At 41.9% G+C, this 23,819-nt stretch overlaps 2 protein-coding genes across 7 annotated transcripts in view; both read right to left on the bottom strand.

The window, feature by feature from the left end:
- The window catches only part of LOC144609083 (cell migration-inducing and hyaluronan-binding protein-like), a 151,286-nt gene extending 133,374 nt beyond the window's left edge, over positions 1–17,912 (bottom strand). For both annotated transcript variants that reach the window (XM_078427454.1, XM_078427453.1), the window contains exon 1: positions 17,687–17,912. The gene's annotated coding sequence lies outside the window, so the exon portion shown is untranslated. The remainder of the gene's footprint in view (positions 1–17,686) is intronic.
- LOC144609082 (cell surface hyaluronidase CEMIP2-like) overlaps positions 1–23,819 on the bottom strand; it is an 82,589-nt gene that overhangs the window by 34,734 nt on the left and 24,036 nt on the right. For 4 of the 5 annotated variants that reach the window (XM_078427448.1, XM_078427449.1, XM_078427450.1 and 1 more), the window contains exons 5-12: positions 17,085–17,225; positions 16,256–16,814; positions 15,256–15,419; positions 12,231–12,416; positions 9,282–9,451; positions 8,427–8,636; positions 6,556–6,761; positions 4,019–4,088 (exon numbers count right to left, since the gene is read on the bottom strand). In XM_078427448.1, coding sequence (XP_078283574.1) covers positions 4,019–4,088; positions 6,556–6,761; positions 8,427–8,636; positions 9,282–9,451; positions 12,231–12,416; positions 15,256–15,419; positions 16,256–16,814; positions 17,085–17,225 — 1,706 coding nt within the window. Of the gene's footprint in view, positions 1–4,018; positions 4,089–6,555; positions 6,762–8,426; positions 8,637–9,281; positions 9,452–12,230; positions 12,417–15,255; positions 15,420–16,255; positions 16,815–17,084; positions 17,226–17,313; positions 17,667–23,819 lie in introns of those variants that run through there. The other variant, XM_078427452.1, reaches the window with a different exon arrangement.

Here is a 23,819-nt window from a genome sequence, read left to right as displayed (position 1 = left end):
TTCATAAAAATTTATTTTTATGGAATCAAGGTATTATTTGCAATTCCACTTATTGTTGTTCCATAATTTCCCTTGAGAATGTAGTGCGCTAAACCATTGTAATTCTTAAATTAAAAGAAATACTGGATATACTCAGCAAATCAGGCAGTATCTATGGAGAGAAAAAAATGACTATTTGAGATCAAAGTTTCATCACCAACAAGTTACACTTGTGTAGATGTATTCAAAAGGCCCAGCATAATCTTGCAGGACAACACTAGTCCCACCTATACATTTGTGTAAGAAGGAACTGCAGATGCTGGTTTAAACCGAAGATAGACACAAAAAGCTGGAGTAACTCAGCGGGACAGGCAGCATCTCTGGAGAGAAGGAATGGGTGACATTTCGGGTCGAGACACTTCTGCAGACTGGGTCTTCTTGAGCTTTTTGTATGTATCTTCCACCTAAACATTTTGCAGGCTTTGGGACCCCAAATCAAATTTTACAATTTCAAGCTTTCCCTGTATGACAACTGGCCAATTCATCTGCAATATTAACCAAGTTTTTCTCTCTCCAAAAGCGTTACCCAATTTCCAATATTTTCCATTGGGTTTAAGTTCTCTGCAACAGCTCTGGCCTCCAGTTTATGCCTTTTACATGTCCCTTTCTCTATTTCTTTTCTTGCTGACTGCCAGCATTAGTCTATCAATGAGACAACTTTGTTAACAGCATATCACTACACAACCCTGGCTTCACCTTTGTCCTATCCATCTCTCCCATCGCTCTCACTGGACCCTGTAGGCTGCTTTTTCCCCCCCAGTTCTAATGAAAGTTCGCCGAGCTGAAACATTAATTCTGCTTCTCTCTACACGGATGCCCCCTGACCAGATGAGTGTTTCCAGCGCTTTTTGTTTTACTTCAATTATGTGCAAGCATTCCCCTACGCCCCTGACAACCACACCACCAAAGATATCACCATAAGTTTTCACCAACTTAACAACCTTCAGAGTAATTTTTCAGATGCCAGCCCACAAATCCCATTTCAAAACTTGCCCTGTTTCATGACCCCAAGTTGAATAAAATAATTAATATAGTAAACTACTGCTTGGAATTTTATAGGGTACTGATACATTTTGCAGATTTCAGACCAGTTAGATCTGTGATAACTATATCATTAATTCTCTCCTGGCAATTGTGGCATTTGACATCACACATTATTTACATGGTAAGAATGAAATAACAGTTACTGGGAATTTTCACATATTAGTAAGCCAGCTATAAAAATGATTGTTTGGGACAATTTAATCTTCATTATAAAATCAGCCATAGCTCAGCGATATAGTTCTTGCATCTTGGAAACAAAGACTGAGTGTTTGGAGCAGCAAAATCTCAGATTGATACCGAATTGCAGAAATGACGGTGAGCTGCCTTTTGGGCAAGATATTAAATGGATGCCCTACCGGTCTTCTCACGTAACCATATGGATGAATTTGAAGAACAGAAGAGCTCTCTACTGGGCGACCTCATCCAAAATCAATAAAATGGCATGAATACAGATTCTTCCTGAGACCAGGGTGTACGGGTGATTGATGGTTGGAGTGGACTCAGTAGACCAAATGGTGTGTTTCCATGCTGTATTTTACAATCAATTAAATAAAAACGCCATGCTTGGAGCAGTACACTTTTGGTCACCTTACCCAGGAAAATATATACTTGAGAGAGAAAAACATAGACACAAAGGTGCACCAAACTGATTCCTGTTAAATTAGAAGAGATTGGATAGATTCAAGTTTGGAAGAATAGGAGGAGTCCTATGAAGCTGGCAAGTGTCTAACAGGGCTCAACTGGCTGGATGAAGAGATGTTTTGCTTGGTTAGAAGATCAAATATAGATGGTCAATATTTGATTAGGCCTGAACTCAAGCAGCCTTGGCAAGATCCAAACTTGGCACCAGCAATTAAGTGTTGCCTAATAATACTGTCCATGACTGCTCTCATCACTTTGCAGATGATTGAGAATAGATAGATTGGCCAGTTTGGATTGTCCTAAACTTTGTAAACAGAGCACAGCTGGGCAGTTTTCATATTGTTGGGTAGATGCTGATGTTAGAAGCATACTGGACGGAGATGGAAGATACGTTGAAAATACAAGAGCACTAAACGTATTCTGGGGTGCAGGGGTTTCATTATCCATAGCCAAGTGATCAGGTTGTGATCAGATCACTATAATGACCATGCTATGTTCTGAAGGGCAAAACTGAAATAACTGCGTATACGTCCTTGACCATGGCCTCACCAGTAGTAGATGGATCTGCCAATGCTGCTATTAGTAGAAACGATTAATGCACAATCCTTGTGCAAAGCCCTGACTTCACACCAAAACTAACCACCACGGTATTGCGAAGGTGATAAGTCCTAATCAGGAAGAGGTTTCCTTGTCCATGGCTGTCCTGATGCCATGATATTTATGAGGTGTGGCATTAATTCCTGTCTTTGGTGAGACTGCTCTACTCGTGGAATAAGATGTACTCATGGATTGTGTTGGAGATCTAGTACATTGTCAGGAATGAATCTGCAAGTATGAATATGTCGGGCTTTTGAATGACTGGTCAGTGGCATAGCACTCTGCAAATCTTTGGAGGAGGTCTTTGTCTGATGTTTTTGGGAGCTATTTGCCATATCCAGATTCAATAGAGTCACAGTGTCTTGCAGCATGGAAACAGGCCCCTTTTGCCCAACTTACTCACACCGGCCAACATTTCTCATCTACACTAGTCCTACCTGCCTGCATTTGGCCCATATCCTTCTAAACCTGTCTTATCCATGTACCCGACTGAATATTTCTTAAACATTGCGAAACTCAAGTCAATGCCAGGCTGTCCCATCCAATTTTCTGCCAGAGGCACAATTTCACAGCAGTCAGTGCTGTTATCTCACAGCTTTGGGAACCTTGGTTCCATTCTGGCCTTGGATGCTGTTTGTGTGGAGATTGCACACTCTCCCCATGACCACCAGTTTCAACTGAGTGACTCAGTTTCCTCCCAGGTTCTAATGAAATACCAATAGGTTAACTGACTACTGTAAATTACTGGCAATTAGAAGCAAAGAAAACGTTGATAGGAATGTTTGAGAGAAAATAACTTGAAGGGCTACTGGGAAACGTGAGGGAAGAAAGGGGCCAATTGCTCCCAGGGGCTTGGCAAGGAAGTGATGGGTCTCCTTCTGTGTCATTATGTGTACAAGAACATAAATTTAAAGTTTGACTGTAATGGAGCCGAGTGATTTACTAGGCCACTTCATTGGCAATTAAGTGTTAACTATATGGGGTGTGCCAGGAGTCACCTATAAATCACATCTGAATGATAGATTTCACCTCAAGGACATTGGTGAACCAGATGGGGTTTTTTAATGACAATCCAGTAGTTTAAGAACATTACGAAGAATAGTTAGTGTTTCTTTTTTCAGATTTGAATTTATTAAGAAATTTTAATTTTCTTACTGGTGGGTTTTCCCTTCTGATAGATATCGCTAGTCTCTGGATTACGATTCCGGTGCTTTAACAAGTGCCCTTGCCCATGTTGAGAACATTGTGATCAGAAATTCATAATGATCATATAAACATTATGATGTTCATGTGAATAGGACACTCTCTGTGATCTTGTTTACTGCACAACTTTAACTAAAACATCAAGCCACAATAAAGGACAACAAATCTAATTCACTTCATGTATAAATGGAGCCTGTTTAACAACTGGGCAGATTTACAAAACAAATATATACAGACAGCAGCCTGTCAGATTGGGAAACATGATTCCCAGGTCATGCTTTCCTGACTAAATAGCATCAGTAATGTTAGGTAGGGATGGTGAGGGAATGTTACCAGAATGACTCTGAAAAAGAATATCTACAATACGATACGATAGAACTTTATTTATCCCAGGAGGGAAATTGCAATCCCAGGCTGCTCTCTGTATACCTGGAGAAAATAACAATTAATCATCCCGAAACTGGTTTTCTAAGTCAACCAAGTATTGCCTTACCTGGGCACCAGCTGCTGCATTGTTGATGAGGTGGTTGTTAGGATTGGATATCCAAAATGTTGTGACAGCCCTGCAAATTAACATTCCACTTTAGTGATAACACGGCATCCAATAAAGCCAAATTTCCTCTTAAAATGACTACATTTACAACAGTATGCTACTCAGGTTTGAGCGAGATCCAAATTCTCAACAGTCCAATGTTTAATTGGATGAGTCAGTTTGTTTGACATGTTTAAATATCTCAGAAAGTTGACAATGTGTTGAAATAAATGTCATTTCCTTTCTAACCCACAGCATGGCTAGTATGCTAAGTCTGGGAACACAAGGAACAGTAGATGGTGGCTTACAAAAAAAACCCACAAATGCTGGAGTAACTCAGTGGGTCAGGCAGCAGCTCTTGGTGACAGGGATAAGAATTAGGGTGGAAGAAGAATTTGCACTGTGCAGCCTGCAGACAGTAAAGCCCACTCATGCAAGAGCAGAAAAATATGAGACCTGCTTCAATAATACTTAAAGGATTTAGCCCTAAGGATCCAGTGCTGAAAACCAGCTGCAGGCAGATTTCCCGTGTTAGAAACTTAACCCTTGTTCCAGGTGTCCTTCAGACCCCCCAATCACCAAACTCTGCAATATCGATGGCACCAACATCCCCCTCAACTCATAACAATTCAACCTTAATCCTCCAAACCGATTGCAACCTTATTATTCTATCCAAGTCCACCCCCACCCTCCGCACACACACTAATGCATTGATTCTAGATATCATCCACCCCCTACCCCGACATTCTTTCTGCTACCCTGGTATGACCATGATCTTTGCTGGGCCATTTCAAAGGATCATCAGATTGCTTGTCTCTAGAGTCACAGTGGACCTGACCAGGCATGGAAGAATGACATCCACCGTGAATGTAACAATGATGATGAATAAACTAGATCTTTGGGTTTTTTTAAAATGTCAAACTAGTGGTTGTCACCTGCACGTCTTTGGAATATGGGAGGAAACCCACTTTGTCACAGGGAGAATGTACATACTCTGAACAGACAACACCTGTAGTCAGGATCAAACCTGGGTTTCTGGCACTGTAAGGCAGCAACTCCAGTGCCGTGCCACATCACAAATAAGCCATTCCACAAATATAACAATCATATATCCTGTATAAATACATTTAATCGGGGATCCCAGAATATAAATAGGTCTGAAATTCTTTCTATTCTCATACCCAGAAAATAGAGGGTAGAGATTAAGTCAAGCAAATCTGACAGGAAAAACAGGTAGGTCCAAGATCATGAACATGATAGGAAAGATGGTATGAAGCATATTTGTTTTAATGCGGGGAGTTATTAAGTAAGTAAGAAAATTGAGAGCAGGTGGAGGAACTCAACGGCTCAGGCAGTATCCATGGAAGGAAATGGATAGTCAATGTTTCAGGTCAATATCCTTCATAATGGGTGAAGCAGATATGCTTCGAGCTTGAATTAATACATGGAAATACAATATTGCAGCTATTACGAAAACTTGGCTAAAAGAAGAGCTGGAGTGGCAGCTTAACGTTCCAGGGCATAGATGGTTTAGAGAGGGATCTAAACGAGGTAGGGGGTTGCATATTGATTTGGGAGGACATCACAAAAGTAAAGTCAAATGCAAGAGGGAAGTGTACAGTGAATGCCCCTGAGGGGCTGTAATGAACAGAGGGATCTTGAGGTGCAGGTTCATCGCTCCTTAAAGTGGCGACACAAGTGGATGGGATGGCAAAGAAGGTTTGCTTTCATCAGTCGGGGCATTGAGTATAAAAGTTGACAAGTCATTTTACAGCCATATAACATTTTTTATGCCCAATTTTGGAATATTTTCTGCAGTTCCGGCCACCACACTATAGGAAGGACAAGAAGGCTTAGGAGAGGGTACAGAAGAGGTTCACCAAGATGTTGGCTGGATTGGAGCGTATTAGTTATAAGGAAAGGTTGCACAAGGTAAAGATGTTGAATACTAGAGGGCATGGGTGAAAGGTGAAAGTTTAAAGGGAAACTTGTAAGGAAGAGGGTAGGTGCCTGGAATGAATAGCAAGAGGAGGTGATAGAAGATACAACAGCAAATTAAGATGCATTTGGACAGATACATGACCAGGTTGGCGTACAGAGCGATATGGAACATATGCAGGCACGTGGGATTAGTTTAGATTAGCAACATGGTCTGCATGGGCTGAAGGGCCTGTTTCTGTGCAATATTGTTCTATATTCTAAGTGTTATTGGAGGTGAACTGCCTGCAGCAACCTTGGGATTTTTATATTAAGATAGGCATGCATGGATATTTTGAAGTTGGTTCACATGTAAACATGGGCTCATCCTGTCTGAGGCAGTGCCATTGAGTCAGTAATTATATGAATGATGGTTAAAATCTTGAAGTGCTTGCATTTAACTTTCCATGATAGACTGACATCCCCTCAATTTACATTGAATCTTTTTCTAATCAGAAATGGCCAGAAAATGTGTCAATATAGTGACTCAAACAACGAGAGAAATTCCAGGTTTAACTTACATGCAGTCATTACTTGGTATGGGAATGTAATTTCCACAAACTTGATTACGGATTGAAATGCACATAATTTCATTGCGGTCAGAAGGGAGGATAGTGCCTGGCTTGGTAAGGAGACCCAGGTTGTGATACAGTATGTTTCTCTGCTCCACTCCATCCTCCAGGAAGAAACAATGACCAAGCGTGTCGTACCCTATTGTATCTTTGACCTATAGAATTAAAAGATTAGATTGAATTAGGGAAATAAACATAAATAAAATTAAGGATGCATTAGCTACAATTTTATTAAATAGCACAGCAAGCTGAGGGGAGCCAAAGAGCTTACTTCTTCCAATTTATATGTACATTTGATAGCAGTGTATGCTAGCCAGTTGCAAGTCATGGCGTATTAGGCAAAGGCACGCAATATATTTGTTTAGAATGGAGCAATGAATGTAAATCAGCATAGTTCTCAAATGATCAGTCTCCTAGTCAACATGTAATTCTCTGCAGTTTAGGAAAACGCCCTCTGTAACCCATTCGAGCTTAACATGGCAGTAAGCGCAAGATGTAACAAGCCTCAAATGATCATTTATCCAGAGCTCTCGGTATACTCCCAGTATTTAATTTAGTTTAGTTTAGTTTATTGTCACCCGTACTGAAGTACAGTAATGGCTTCAAGCTCAGCCATATGAGCGCATATGGAGGTATAAATTTTGATTTAATCTGTAGCACAAATACAGTGAGTATAAATGTAAAACCAAATTTTCTTCACCACTGAAATTGATGGAGTAGCTGAAATTCTGATTTATTCCAAGTCTATTGTTAAAAACTATAAATAAAAGGAAAAAAAATAGCATTCTCAGAATCTGCATAAAGAGTGAATATTTTAGGTCTGAGATCCTTGTTCAGAACTGGGCAAGAGTTAAAACGGTTCATTTTAAGTTAAGAAGCTGGAGCGAGGGAGGAATGAATAGAATATCTAATTAGATGAGACCAGGCTTGATGTTTAGATACATAGAAAATAGGTGCAGGAGTAGACCCTTCGAGCCAGCACCGCCATTCAATGTGATCATGGCTGATCATCCACAATCAGTACCCTGTTCCTACCTTTTCCGCATATCCCTTGATTCCGCTAGCCCTAAGAGCTCTATCTAACTCTCTTTTGAATGCATCCAGTGAATTGGCCTCCACTGCCTTCTGAGGCAGAGAATTCCACAAATTCACAACTCTCTGGGTGAAAATGATTTTCCTCATCTCAGTTCTAATTTGTTAAACTGTGCCCCCAGGTTCTGAACCCCCCCCCCCCCAACATCGGGAACATGTTTCCTGCATCTAGCGTGTCCAATCCCTTAATAATTTTCTATGTTTCTATATAAGATCCCCTCTCATCCTTCTAAATTCCAGTGAATACAAGCCCAGTCACACCATTCTTTCATCATATGACACTCCCGCTATCCCGGGAATTAACCATGTGAACCTGCGCTGCACTCCTTCAATAGCAAGAATGTCCTTCCTCAAATTATTGTTAAAACATCTGCGACAGGATAATTCAGAAAAACTATCCCCAAAACTCAATTTTGATCTGGTTAGGATTGAAAATGTAAGATTATACCCTATGTAAATAAACTGTGGAAAATAGTGCAATTTTCACAATGTTTTGGGATGGAGCTGGATGGAGGGCAAGTTTTAACAAAAAGGGTATAAAAAATTGCTTTCATATATCACAATACACCAAATAGGGTCTGAAGGAGAAAGAGTAACAGCGCATGTCAAAAGCACCAAATCTGCCATTAGCATTTGCTGGTTACACATATAAGAAAACATGCAGAATGTGCTGATGAATTAGTTTGGTTAAAATTAGAGAGTCGGGTGGAATGATAAAGTGCATGTACCAGCAAACCATTTGTTCCATGTATAGCCACACATCGAGAGAAACAGTGATGAATGGCTAGGTTGTCCACATAAGTTGGTGGACTGTAGCCGCCTTTCCGATCCACATCTCCAGCCAAGTGTAAGTGTACTGGGTAACTCCCAAGTACTTGCTGGCCCATGTTAGTCAACTCTACGCCAGACAAGTGAACCGAGGCAAAGTTTCTTAGTATCTGCCAAGCCAAGGTAATGAAATTAGTTCTTCCATATGTACTTGAGTTAGATTTGAGAACCAAATCTTTGAAAATACACTTTAATCATGGACAGATTGGTATGTTCAAGAAAAATACAGTCCAAAAAAGTTAAAATATTCGGGCATGACAGAAGTTTCCGCAAACTCCTAAGACACTTACTCTAGATTGCAGTAGAATAGAAGACAGAGCTTTAAACCACTCTGTGTGGCATTGAAGGATAATGGTTCACTGCACCATTTTCCTGTCATTTAGTGCCGTAGAACAGTACAACACAGAAACGGACATTTCAGCCCAACTCATCCATACCAACTGTGACACAATCTGTACTAATCCCATTTGCCTGCATTAAGGTCTACTCCTTCTGTCCAAGTGCTCGCCCAAAGGCTTCTTTAAACATTGTGATTTTGTTTCTGTCTCTTTGGCAGCTCATTCGATCCCTCTGTGGAAAAAAACCCATTTCCATCCTACTGAAATTTCCTCCCTCACCCTAAATCGATTTTGAAAAATCCACAAGGCACGATAAACAGTGTGTATTTTGGCCAGAGATCAAATATACAGGATTTGCTTGACCTCTAATTAATATTATCCACACGATGTTGAAGGACCTTAAATAACAATGCTTACCTTTATCTGTCCACCAAATGTATCATAGCTAAAGAATTGGCAGAAGTTTTGTCCATAACAGGAGTCCTCCATTTCTCCTTTTATGAGGATGTTTCTACTTAAAAGTCCAACTTCAGCCCTCATGTCTATTCCATCTATAATTTCACCCATATGGAGATAACGTGGCTTGCCTATGATAAAAGATTATTTTCCAAAATTACCACTCATTGAAATAGCATATCACCAACAGCTTAAGACATTTATTTGAAAAGCCACGAATGATTACGACAGATTGTAAAAAGTACAGACACCAACTCAACAAGTGTTGATTTGATGCCAATCAGCTTTACTACAGTCAATAACTTTAGGAATATTGGAAAAAGTTCAAGCTATTCAGTCTATTTTCCCTCCATTACTTTTAGTAACAAAACAAAAATCTATCCATTTCAGATTTAAATTTAACAACTGATCAAGCAATAATACTTATGGATAAATGTAAAAGGTTTCTACTATAATTTAAATGCAGAAGTGGTCAAATCTGAATTGCTTGGGTCTAATTTTTAGATTATATATGTATTGTACTTAGATTTCTCAATCATCAAAGATATCTCCTCTTTCTATCCTTGTTACCCAACATCTTAACATTTTAATTCAATCACTCCTTATCCTTCAGTTCCAGGGAATGCAATCCTAGTCTGAGCAAACATTTCTCTATATTTAACACATCATGCAAATTTAAACTGCACCTTTTCCAAGAGTAGGTAGTCAGCTACAGTCAAATCAAGGCTTTGGAAAACTGCAGCACAACTTCCATTGCCTTTTGCTGCAGTCCCCTCGAGTTAAATATCAACGAGAATGTATAAATTGCTATTGATCTTTTGCACATACCCATGACATTTTAATGACCCATGTAGTGTTAGTAATAAAAATTGATCCAAATCCTCAGGGAAGTTAGCTGAGAATTAGATGCAGTGCTTCTAGGCACTGTAGGTTAAAAATAAATGTAGACTAGAAAGTAAGCTAAGAAAGAGAAAAAATAATGATAAAACACAGAAAGCAAGTGTGCAATCCAAATAAGCATTATATATTGTTTTTAAAGCATAGAATAAGAAGCAAAGTGGATGAAATGAACAAATTGCTAGCGGAATATGAATATTAAACTTGGAGGTCATTAATGATAATCATTATGGAGACAAATTTGCAGGAATAAGAGAGCAGGAACTAAAGGTACATTGTCCACAGAAGCAAAAAGAAAAATAGCAGGTAAGAATATAAACTTGGTGATTAAGGAATGAAATTAAGTCAATGTAAGAGGCTGTAACAAGTAGCAAGCAGTAAGTGGTGACTTCACAGCTAGAACTAATAAGTGTAGACAGATTTAAGACTCCAGAGGGGATGAAGTCCGAGATCCCAGGTGGCAGCTGGGAAATGGTAGAAATAGCATGCAGATATTTAACAGGCATTTAGGAAATACAGGGTGGGTTTTTTTTTGGGGGGGGGGGGGGGAAGGAGGGTTGGTATTTTAACTTGCATGCTTCAGACCATCAGCAACTATAGTGGTAGGCTATTCAGCTCCCCCCCCCCCCCCCCCTCCCTCCAGAGTCCGCTTTGTCATTGAAAACATTCATGACTGATCCAAGATTTCCTAAATCTATGCTGCCTTCTCCTCATCATCAAATTCTAGCATCATTAAATACACCCAAAGGACTCTGCTCTCAGTTCTCTGTGGCAAGGTGTCCCAGAGACTCACCTCTGTTTTAAATATGCATCTCCTTATTCTGAGACTCTGACTAATTTGCAGGTTGAATCAGCAGTAGGGAAAGCTAATGCAATGCATTCATTTTGAGGGAACCAGAGTATTAAAGCAAGGATGTATTGCTGATGCGTTATAAGGCGTTGTGAAGCCACATTTGGAATATTGTGAGCTGTTTGGGCCCCACATCTGAGGAAGGATATGTTTGCGTTGGAGAGGGTCCAGAGGAGGTTTACAGGAATGATCCCGGGGATGATTGGATTAATGTATGTTGAGCATTTGAAGGCTCTGGGCCTGTATTCGCTGGAGTTTAAAAGGATGGGGGGGGGGGGGGGGGGGGGAGGGGATCTTGTTGAAACCTCCGAATATTGAAAGGCTTAGATAGAGTGGACATGGAAAGGATACAAACACCTAACAAGGTAAAACTTTCTGCAACCTTGTGCACCAGGTAACACATTAGAGCCAATCTCACTAGTAAGAAAGCTCAGGGATGATTTATCCACCTACCACAGGAAACTGACCATATGATAACTATCAAAATAAATTACAAGTTGTGCTATATGCTAGGTTTATCAGAGAACACTCTTCTCTTGTGCAGTGTTGATACACTCATTACCAATGGAAAAAATATTTTTGTGTGTTAATCTGTGCAGGCAATTCAAATGTTCCTGTTTGTTGAGATCACCAACTCTAATCTAGCCAGGTAAAGGCTCAGCATGGAAGCAAAATGAAAGGATGTCTAATCACTCAGAATGTGTAGGAAGGAACTGCAGATGCCGGTTTATACTGCAGATAGACACAAAATGTTGGAGTAACTCAATGGGTCAAGCAGCTCCTCTGGAGGAAAAGAATAGGTAACATTTCAGGTCTGATGAAAGGCTCCGACCCGAAATGTTACCTTTTTCTCCTGACCTGCTGTGTTACACCAGCATTTTGTGTCTAATCACTCAGTGTTGGGAATTCAAATTGGTTGAGCAAAACTGAACATCAATAAAGTGTATTTTAAATTCTGAACATACAGTCTACATTACTTGCGACAGTAAAAAAAGACAGAAAACAGATTGCATATCAGAAATGTCCCCAGATAAACCTTGAATAGCATTGGATTTCTTTTACTCTGTGGATTTAAATTGTACAAAGTGTTCATCCATAGAATCCTTGAGATAAAGTTTTAAAAAGAGATAAATCCAAAATTATTATAGATTTGTAGTTCTTACCAATTTTAATCTGATAGATATTACACCCAGGACAGGGAAGGAGATCAAATTCTTCTGCCTGATGCATAGAATAATCAGTACTTGCAATGACTATTTGATCACCAGGCAACCAGCTTGAGGCATCATCCATTAAATTAAGAATAACACCATCTGACACATCCACACGAAAGCCACAGTGAGGGACACCTGTGGAATAAATAACACAATGTTATAAAAGCACAAAAGGCATACATTAAGAAAATAGATATTAGAAAGAAAAAAATACATTATGCAATTGCTTTCCTTTAAAGACGGAGAATGGTACAGCAATATGATTAGACTTTAGACTTAGCTTTAGACTTTAGAGATACAGCTTTGAAACAGGCCCTTCAGCCCACCGAGTCTGCGCCTACTAGCGATCATCCCTTACACACTATGATTATCCTACACTCTAAGGACAATTTCCAGAAGCTAATTAACCTACAGACTTGTACGTCCTTAGAGTGTGGGAGGCACCTGGAGAAAACACACATGTTCATAGAAAGAATGTACAATATCCATACAGACAGCAATCCATAGTCAGGATTAAACCTGGGTCTCCAGTGCTGTAACCACTGTGCAACCCTAAACAATAATCTTTTTTTGTTTCCCTTTCTTTCCTGCACTACATAACTGTCCGATTCACTTATGTGACAAGTCAGTTCTCATTCCTATCTCCCCCAAGCTTATCTAGTTCAATAACACTATCAACCGACAGGTTTGAAATTAAGCCCAGTTATCAGTAGCAGCTTGCACATGGGAAATTTCACGATAACTATGTGTGTGCTGTTCAGTGTTAAATTTTTAAGTTTATAATAATAGAAAAAAAACTATTGAGTTGTAGACAATTGCTTCAGAAATGTCATGCAGAATGTTCAATACAAAAATCAAATCACAACTCCTCTGTGTCGGATTGCCAGAGCCCTCAAATCCTCCAAAACTTTACCTCTTCAAGTGAAATACTTGTCATGAGCTAGTTGCTAAAACTCTCTGGGTCAGTGAATCCCTGTGATTCACCACTCTCACAGAGAAGAAATTTAAATGTAAATCTGTTCTAAGTGACTCACTCTTTATTTTGAAGCCATTCTCCAACAAGTGCACACACTGACATCTACCCTGTCACTCTGCCACAGTGGAGGCCAATTCACTGGACGTCTTCGAGAGAGAGTTAGCTCTTATGGCTAAAGGAATCAAGGGATATGGGGAAAAATCAAGAACGGGATTTTGGATGATCAGCCATGATCATATTGAATGGCGGTGCTGGCCCGAAGGGCCGAAGGACCTACTCCTGCACCTATTTTCTGTGTTTCTACATTACGCCTCCTTCGGATCTTATGTTTAATAAGGATCAGCCCTCATTCTTCTAAATTCCAAAGTAGGCAAATCACAAGATGTCCTTCGATCTATTTTTGTCTTAACGGCAAACTTTGATACCTTAAATCCGATCCCCGCCTCAAGGTCATTAACATAAATAGTGACCAACTTAGGACCAAGAGCATATCCTTGGCACGGTGGCGCAGCGGTAGAGTTGCTGCCTTACAGCGAATGCAGCACCGGAGACTCAGGTTCGATCCTGACTACGGGTGCTGTACTGTACGGAGTTTGTACGTTTTCCCCGTGACCTGCGTGGGTTTTCTCTGAGATCTTCGGTTTCCTCCCACACTCCAAAGACATACAGATTTGTAGGTTAATTGGCTGGCCAAATGTTTTTTTTTTTTAAATTGTCCCTAGAGGGTGTAGGATAGTGTTAATGTGTGGGGATCGCTGGGCAGCGCGGACCCGGTGGACCGAAGGGCCTATTTCTGCGCTGTATCTCTAAATCTAAATCTAAAATCTATCCCTGGGATAATAGAAAAGTTATATCCATTCAATCAAGAAAAAAAAAATCATTTATTACATCTGTTTTCTGTGCAAAAACTGGTTTTCAATCCATTCTTACACTTGAAAATTTCCAGTAATCAGTGGTGAAAGTTCTCATAAGATAGGGAAAAAAAAGTTATTAGGAAACACACAATGTTAAAACTTACTTTCTATGGAGATTATATTTATAAAAGATGTGGTTAAAGTCATCACAAGACCTTTGGAGAATGTGGCTGGGAAATTAATGTCAGAAAAAAAAAGACCGATCGAGCAAACCATTTTTTCCCCCCGCATGTCTACTCCATGGAGGACATTGAAAATATCCCAATGATAACAGGTCGGTTGAGGAACCATCTTCGCCACATTCGCTCTGTCATCTTTTGTTCCGGTGGTGTCACCTCTCAGTCTCCTACTCTCTAGCAGATTCAAGCCTAGTTTGTCCAATTTTCCTCACAAGACAACCCCACCCATGCTGGGAATCCTTCAAGTAAACCTTCTTTGGATTGCTTCCAACATGGATCCTTCCTCAAATAAGCGAGACATATATGGCACAGTACCCCAGGTCTAGATAACCAAACTTTAACCTCTCTACTCTCATAGTTATAATCAAAGACACACAGCATGATCCCATCAGCCCACATACCACACCCAGCATGCCACCCACTTTTTGATATTTTGTCAACCGTTGCTGTCTTTTTATATTCCAATCATTTGCAGGATACCTATCTTCGAATATCTGCAATTACGTTTCTCACTTGTTTACATAAATGCTTGTGTTCTTCTACAAATATAAGATTTATCTGCTTAATCAGTGAAGGGAGAAAAGGCAGAATTGAGAATCAGGTATACCTGTACAATAGATATTTTTAAAAGTGGAAATTGATAGATTCTTGATTGGTAAGGCTGTCAACGGTGATGGGGAGAAGGCTGGAGATGGGGGTTGAGAGGGAAACATAGATCAGTTGAATGAGGGAAACATAGATCGAATGGCTCAGCAAACTCGACAAAGCAAATGGCCTAATTCTGCTTCTATGTCTTATAATCGTATGGCCTTGCCCTTACATGGATCTATGGTCGGAACAGACTAGTGACCCTAAAAAAGACCTGATGTAAACCTCAAAAACACAAAACTGTTGACTAGACTTACCTCTTACCCACTCACTGAAAGCAGTGACTGTGAAACGAGTCCCATCATTTGTCTGAAAGTCTCTTCTTACTACAGCCATACCGGTTGACCCATTAGGCTGATACAGTTGTTTATCTTCCATGGGAAATAATTCACCAAGAACTCCAATCGCAGCCCATGGTTGCCTAAAGTAAGTCAAGATTGGCAAAGATCATAATGAAATTATCTGCCACTGTGATTGATTTACAATGGTAAATATACTTGTATGAAACTTAAACGAATACATGATTTGAAATACATATATACACACATTATGGATTTCAAGTATGGTCATTTATTTTAGAGACACAGGTATCTGCAGATGCTGGAACCTTGAGCAAAACTTATTGTGCTGGAGGAGGGAGGAGGAAACCGAGGAAGGGTCCCCATAGGAACCATCTCCAGTCCATTCCCTCCACAGATGCTGTCTGACCCGCTGAGTTGCTCCAACACTTTGCGTTTTACTGTCACTTTGCAACCAACCTGACCAGTCGCCCGAGAAAGGATCGGGGGAGCTGTCCATGGTGGTTCCAATTCCAATCATTAAAATATACTTCAGCGAATCTACACCTTGGCCTTGATCCAAATCTGCTAAAGGTCCTACGAATCGGAAAAACTCACCCCCAGTTGACAAGATAATCGATACCTTCCACGTCAAGTAACGTTTCCGACTGCATGTGGGGAATAGGGAATGCCCCGGCCTCTGGTTTCCTCCATCTTGTTGTCTCACAGTTACAAACGCAGGCAAACATTGATAAAAAAGGGTAACTGGCTTGTGTAAGAATTGCCGCTCCAAATGGGCAAACGGGAAGCCTCGTTTACCGGATTAGATTTAATCATCTAGCACGCGAATTGAATTAAGACAGGGATGCGTCTAACTGTCTGTTGTAAGTAAACTGGATTAAAAATGTAAACACATTCCTCAAAACCGCGGCGGTGCGGCCACGCACGACAACCCCGTGCACGATCCGAGCTGGCTCACCTGTAGCCCAGATACATCGCCTCTTTGCTCCCCAGCAGTTCGCTCAGATCATTCCTGGCAGACAGCGTCAGTCTCCTGGCGGCCGAGTCTCCGACAGCGATGGCCACTATTCGCCCTGTGGGTTGGCGGCGTAGAAACTCCTGCAGCCGCCTGCTCTCGTCCGCCCAGAGGTGAGTGTCGAAACGGTGGGCTGCGAGCACCTTGGCCGTGCCGGGATCTATCACCCTGAGGTTGATACCTCTGCTGCCCCAGTACCTGTCGAAGCGGTAAGCCCCAGACTGCAAGCCGCCGGGGTAGAGAGTCTGGGCTAAAAATGTCCAAGACAAGGTTTTCCTTCCGTGCAATTCCAAAACACCACCTTTGTCCACGCCAATGAACTTCTGGCCAAAATGCTCCACGTTTAATGCATCTGTCGACTTTCCGTAGAGAGTTATAGTGGCGCTGGAAATATAGGGGCATTTTTCCGCTCCGATGTGTAGCTCGCCGCCGTTCCTGATCAGAATATAGCGGGCTTTCAGCGTGATTGGGGATTTCGGGGCATCGTTAAACACCAGTTTACCTGCAAGATAATGTCCACAGTAAGGTCACCGATGGTCACCAGGGGTTATTTTTTTTACCAACCTTGAACAGAAACCCCCATCACAAAAATGAAGCAAAACTCAGATTCACTTAGCACCCCCCGCACTTTCCAACTGTAAATAAAGGCAGCATCTATTCTGTCAGGAAGGAATGTGAAAACCCATGCATGGAACAGAGTCTCACAGGAGGAAAACAGTTTTATTTGGGAATTGCTTACAAGCATGAAAGACATTTATCAAATTAAACTTACCCCCATTCTCTATAATAATGGAATGTAGCGAGGCAGAAGACTCCAGTTTTAGGAACATTCCCCGTCCAATCGTAACCTTCTTATTTTCATGATGTCCAGGGTTCCAGGATAATAAATATGGGGCCTTATCTGGGCAATCCACTAAAAGAGAATTCTCATTCACTATCACATGTGGTTGCAATTTCTTAATATATAGTGTTCAAATGTTGATAACAAGAAAGTTACACACCTGTTGTATAAACCAGTGTGCGGTGCACAAATGGGGCTCCGGCTCATCCTGCCACGGATGCTTTGAGTTTAATCCTAGTTTCAGGCTGTCAGCGTCCCTCGGAAGAGGGGCATGTTTGCGATGGATTATCGATAGATAATCCATACTTATTATAGTAGAGGGGCCAGGCGGGTGGTTGATGGAGAATCACAATGGAGAAGGCAGCACAAAATACAAACTAGAAGCCTAGAAATCACAAACTGTTTGGCACGTACTACATACAAGTCAGAACAACTCCCTGTACCAGGACTGCCCCACACTCTCCCCCACCCTCTGCCAACCTGGTCCCGACCACCCGCTCGCCACAACAACACCCCACCTGGGTAGTGCGCACCTGTAACAAGTTGGGGTGCAGCCAGAGTGCGTCTCCTGGGCTCCAGCCGCTGGTGTCCGTCTGTCTGCCGCGGATTGAGAAGCTCTGATCGCTCTGTGTGCTGGTGACTGTCAGTCTGTCCCAGCCTCGCCGCTGGACTGCCCGCAGCCGGCAGTCACAGCGCTATTTATACCCAGCTCGCTGGCCGCTCACCTCGCCCGCAACACCGCGCCGCGCCGCACCGCTCCACCGCTGCTCCGCCTCCCGGTGCTCATTGGCTCGGTCCGCCCTCTGTGACAACTGGGGGGGGGGGGGGGGGGGGGGGCAGACTCCGGCCCTCGGGGGAACCCAACCGGCCGCCCCATCACAGCTCAACACCCCCTCAACACCACCACATCCCTCACTCCCTCTCCACACCCCCTCATCTCCATCGCCTCCTTCACTGCCACACCCCTCACACCCTCCACCCCTCATCTCCATTACCTCCCTCACACCTCTTCCACACCCTCACAGCTCTCTACACCCTTCGCCTCCTCTCCACGCCACTCACATCTCTCATCTCCTCACCTCCATCACACCCTACACATCCTCCACACACCCTCGCCTCCATCACCTCTTCCACGCTCTTCACCTCCCTCACATCCACCATACCTCCCTCACCTCCATCACACCCCCGCACCTCCCCTCCACACTCCTCACCTACTCATCCCTGCACTTCCTCCTCGCACCCCTCACCTCCTCTCCACGCCCCTCATCTCCATCAAAGCCCTCACCTCCTCTCCACGCCCCTCATCTCCTCTCCACACCCCTCATCTCCATCACAGCCCTCACCTACTCATCCCTGCACTTCCTCCTCGCACCCCTCACCTCCTCCTCACACCCCTCATCTCCATCACAGCCCTCACCTCCCCCACTCCTCTCCCACACTCCACACCCTCCCTCCACACCCCTCACCATCCCAAACCATCATCATCTCTTTACCCCCACAGCTCGCATATTCATCCCCTCCACATCCTTATCGCACCTCTCACTCCATCTCCTTCTCATCACCATTTTCCCTCACCTTCATGCCCCTCTCACTTCTCACCTGCACCACACCCACACTCCTCTTTAGCCTTTCCCGCCTCACCCCGTCTCCTTCTCATTATCTCTCCCCTCGCTACTTGCCTCCAGTAAGAATAATTTACAAAAGATAATTAACCTTTCAGCACCCTATAACTTGTGGTCATAGGGAGAATGTGCAAACTTCCTGTAGAAAGCACCCGAGATCAGCATTTATCACAAATCCCTGCAGCATTGAGGCACCAGCATTTAATGCTGTGCCAAAGTGCTGTTCCATCTCACTACCTCATTCATTCTCACTCCAACCTCTCACCACTCAATTCCCATTAACCCTTTCGTCACCTCTCATTAACCTCAGATCATTGATCCTTTTCTCTCCCCAATCTTCTTATTCAATCTCACCCTGTCACCATCTCCCTCATCCTCACTCCATGTTGCAATTGTAATGCAATAACCATGGTGGACTTCAATCTACGCATCTACCATGCAAACCAAATGAGCAGTAGTAGGGTGGAGGATGTATTGACAGTATCCATATAAGATGGGCTTTTTAGAGTTCTATATTGTAGAACCAATTACAGAACAGGCTATTTTATATTCAATGTGCAATGAGAAAGGACTAACTAATAACTTGTGGGTAAAAAGACGAGTGATCATAATATTACCTAAAAAAGTTTGCAAGTGAATTAGTTCTATTGCAACCCAGATCTTAAAACTAAACAAAACCAACCGTGCATGCATGAGGCACCCGTGGTTCTGATAAGCTGAACATCTACTTTAAAAATGCCTGACAGTAGTCAACCAATATGATATTTAGAGAATGAATACATTGATTACAACAAATACATTTCCATTTAAGGCAGTAAAACCCTAAAAATGTACTGAAGTATTAATGGAACTTAAAGTCGATAAATCCTGGGATTCGTGACTTACATTTCAAGGTTTGGTAAAACCTGGCAGTAGAGATGCTGGATGTATTGATTGTCAACCTCCAGTTTAAGACCAGCTAGCCTGACATTGGTTGCAGAGCAAATGTAGGAATCTATTATTATGAAATTGGTAGAAGGGCACATTGAAAGTAATTATAAGAATTAGCAAAGTCAGCCTAGATTTATGAAAAGGAAATCAGATCTGAGATTGTGGTTAACAAAATTGCTTAAGTATAAACCCGTGGTTCTGAAGTATTTGAATTTTCATAAGATTTCATTAGAGCATGTCATGCTATGGCAATATACTGCTGATTGGAGATTAGGTTTGGAGACTGAACCTAATGGAGTGCCACAGGGGTTGGTGCTGGGGTCCCGGTGTGTGGAGGCTTGGAAATCATGGATTCTTGGGAGTCAGACAGAACAGAAAAATGTCCTCTGGCCTACCTAATCTGTGCCAATTTGGATGAGGGAGTCAAGGGGTATGGGTTAGTGAATGGATTTTCGTAAGGCATATGAATAAAATCCCCCATGGTCGGCTGATCCAGAAGATTAAGGTGAACGTGATTAACAATGGTGGTATGGATTCAGAAATGGCTTACTGATGGAAGACAATAGTGGTGGATGGAATTCAATCGAAGCAAATGTGATGTGTGAAAATATACAATTAATGGCATTGAAGCACAGAGGGATATTCGGGTCCAAGTCAACAACTCCCTGAAAGTGGCAACACAAGTAGATAGAAAGAGCAGGCATATGGTATGCTTGTTTTCATAGCTCAGGGCATTGAGTATAAGAGCCAGGAAGGCATAATATAGCTTTATAGGACTTTGATTAGGTCGCATATGGAGTGTTGCATCCAGTTCTGGTCAGGAAGGATGTGAAGGCTTTGGAAAGAGTGAGAGGAGGTTTATCAAAATGATGCCTGGGATTAGGTGATAATGCCAGAGGTTGCATGGGGACTTGATAGAAGTCTATAAGATTATGAGAGGCACAGATAAGATAGATAATCCAAATCTTTTTCCCAGGATGGAAAAACCAAATTCTAGAGGGCATAGCTTTAAGGTGAGAGGGGCAAAGTTTAAAGAAGATGTGCGGGGCAAGACATTTTACAAAGAGGGTGGTGAATGCCTGGAATGGTGGTTGAGGCAGATACAATAGTGGCATTTAAGAGACTTTTGGGTAGGCACATAGATATGCAGGGAATGGAAGGACGTGGATTATGTGTAGGCTGATAAGAGTTGGTTTTGGCATCATGTTTGGCACAGACATTGTGGGCCTAAGGGCCTGTTCTTGTGCTGTACTGTTTTATATTCCGAAAGCGGCGCTGAAGTAAAAGATCAGCCAAGATCTTATTGAATGCAAGCAGGTTCGGGAAGATGAGTTTAGAGGAATAGGGCCAAAAGCAGGCAGGCGGGGTAGTTTAAATGGGGTATGTTGGTCACCATGGGCAAGTTCGGCTGAAAGGTCTGTTTCCACACTGTATGACTCTATAACTCTAAGATGAATGATCTACCTATGTTCTTGCTTTGCCCTCACCCTCACTCCCTCCTTCATTATTCTCTCAAATATTCTCACTTCTCTCCCTTCCTCTTCTTCCTATAATCTATATAATATAATGAGCATTCTCCCTCACCTTCACTCCTCCTTACCTGCAGCTCAGCTCTTTCCGTACCTCCATCCTTCACTCCCACTCTTTCCATTGCTCTTTCCTTCAATCTCTTTGTCCTTTTTTTTGTTCCAATTCTTTCTGCCCTCCACGCCCTCTCTGCCCAATTAGCTACCTTTCCTCCTCCCTTTGCTAATCAGCCCACATCACGTCCTCATTCCTCTTCTTCCTTTCCCTTCAGTGGTCACATCCCACCCGTTTCACTTTTCCCTTTCATTTCTGCATCCCTCAATCTCAACTCTCATAAGACTGCCTTGCCCTCTCTCTGCTTCCCACCCCTTTCTTTCGCCATCTCCCCTCATGCTCATGAGGTCTCACTTCTTCTTTCCCCACTAAACCTTCCTCAATTCACTCTCTTTTTCTTGTCCCACCCTTTTTTTTTGTCTCTTCTTCACTCTCAGAGAATCTCATTGGCACTCAATGCATAGACATGAAATTAAACATTCAACTTAACCCACTCCCCAACAGATTTCACCTCTGGGTACATGGTGCACATCAGCTGCTGTTTCATCCTCTGTTCTGTGATGGAATGTTGACCTATAGCCCTAGAATTTTTCATTATTCCATTTACGGGTCCCTTTACACATTTTGGATCACATGTTATTCCTTGAGCATTTAAAGGAAACAAGAAATAATTAACAAATCTCACCAGGGAGTACAAGGGTTACAAAGAATAAACATTATAAAATGGTTGGTTTCTAACACAACACATTTCCCTTCATTGTAGTCTACTTCTGATGAGAGTTTGTATTGGAACTAAGGACGTGTTTTAATTTGGCAAGGTATAAATCTGTAAACTCAACACGCATTATACCAATGTTCCTAAAACTCTAACAGAATGTTAGCAATCACAAGTTTAATTGCTGTTTCTTCTACTTGCACCTTAGTTGCACATCTCCACTTGTTTTCATATACCTTTTATTATCCTTAACTAATTCTCAATTGCAGAGTTAATGCATTATATCACCAATATGAATTATTGTGATCCACACAGGTATACGAACTTGTAGACAATATTCCAATTCACACAATCAATTTTAACCAATTGAAAGTCAAAACTATAAACACTTTCCAATTAACGGCCACCTATTTTCCAATAACATTGTAAAAATACTTAAATTAGAAAAATACATTTCAGGGAACTTTACGAGAGTATTGAAAATTCAGATTCCAAATGGTTAACGATGGCATAGTAAGAGATGAAGGGTGAAGTTATCCCAGAAGGTGTCTAGTGATAGGGAAGAGATATTAGGGCTATTTGAAAAATGGAACAGTCGTGATGAAGAAATGCTGTACATTTGAACTGGTGCTGGTCTGAAATAAGGCTTCTGTGATGCCATAGACCAGCAAAAAGAAAATCATCACAATCCATACTCATTTCAAATCGCCACTAAAAATAAACACAGTAATCTTCTTTCTGACACAGGAGGACATTCATCTATCAAGTCTATGCCATGTCACGAAATAACCCGATGACTCTATTTAATTCACTGTAATCTTTCCATATGTTCATTGAGCCATCACCTAAATATCTTACCACCAACCCACTCCAGGGGCAATCTGCAGGGACCAAATCAACCTACCAACCAGCAAGTTTCTGGGATGTGGGAGAAACAGCAGAATATGTAAATTCCACGCAGACAGCAGCAGAGGTCAGGGTCAATCCCAGGTTGCTGTAACTGTGAGGGCAGTTGCACTTCCTGCTATCTCACGCTACTGCCCTCATGTTTCCATCAATGGATAGTCCAGTCAAACTAAGATCTCAGCATTGTCCTCCAACCTAAACACATACTTCCACAACTAAACCACTTCATCAAAGTTACAGAAGGATGAAACATACCAGTAGTCCAAGAGAGACAGGCACCACATCCACTTTCTCACCTCGTCAAAGGTTCTACAAACAATTGCTACAGCTCGGCCTGAGAGAAGGTGCAAGAGGAGGTCCCCTGACCTCCTGCCAACTGGCCTTAAACATTCGTCTCTGCAGCAATACTCATACCCAGTGAACGAATGCTGTGTCTGCTACAACAAAAACGAGTAGGGCAGAACAAGGCCATACGATATGAAACGATAGAACTTTATTTATCCCAAGAGGGAAATTGGTCATGAATGAGGATTTTGATTGAAATAGAAAAGGAAACAAGGAGAAAGCAGGTGGGAACAGCTGCTGGGTGAGCGAAACCTGATTGTTGAGGATTGAGTTTCTATTCTATGTTACACAGGCCAGGAAAACTGGATTGTAGGTGTCAAAAGGCATAGCTGATGATTTTTACAGCGGAAGATTTGGGATATGATGTTGAACAGGACTCTTGAGCTGAATAGTGCAAAGTTGGGATTCTTTGAGGAGGACTGAAATTGGGAAGAAGTGTGGAGAATTTCTATCAGGGAAAACTTTTAACACAAGGCTCACAAACAGCCCTATAAATATTATATGATGTGGATAAAAACTGCTGAATCATTTTTTACATTTATTACATTTAACATGCTGAAATGTTGC

This window comes from Rhinoraja longicauda, chromosome 33 (genome assembly GCF_053455715.1).
Source record: "Rhinoraja longicauda isolate Sanriku21f chromosome 33, sRhiLon1.1, whole genome shotgun sequence".
Classification (NCBI taxonomy): domain Eukaryota; kingdom Metazoa; phylum Chordata; class Chondrichthyes; order Rajiformes; family Arhynchobatidae; genus Rhinoraja; species Rhinoraja longicauda.
This window is presented reverse-complemented; position numbering and strand designations above follow the sequence as displayed.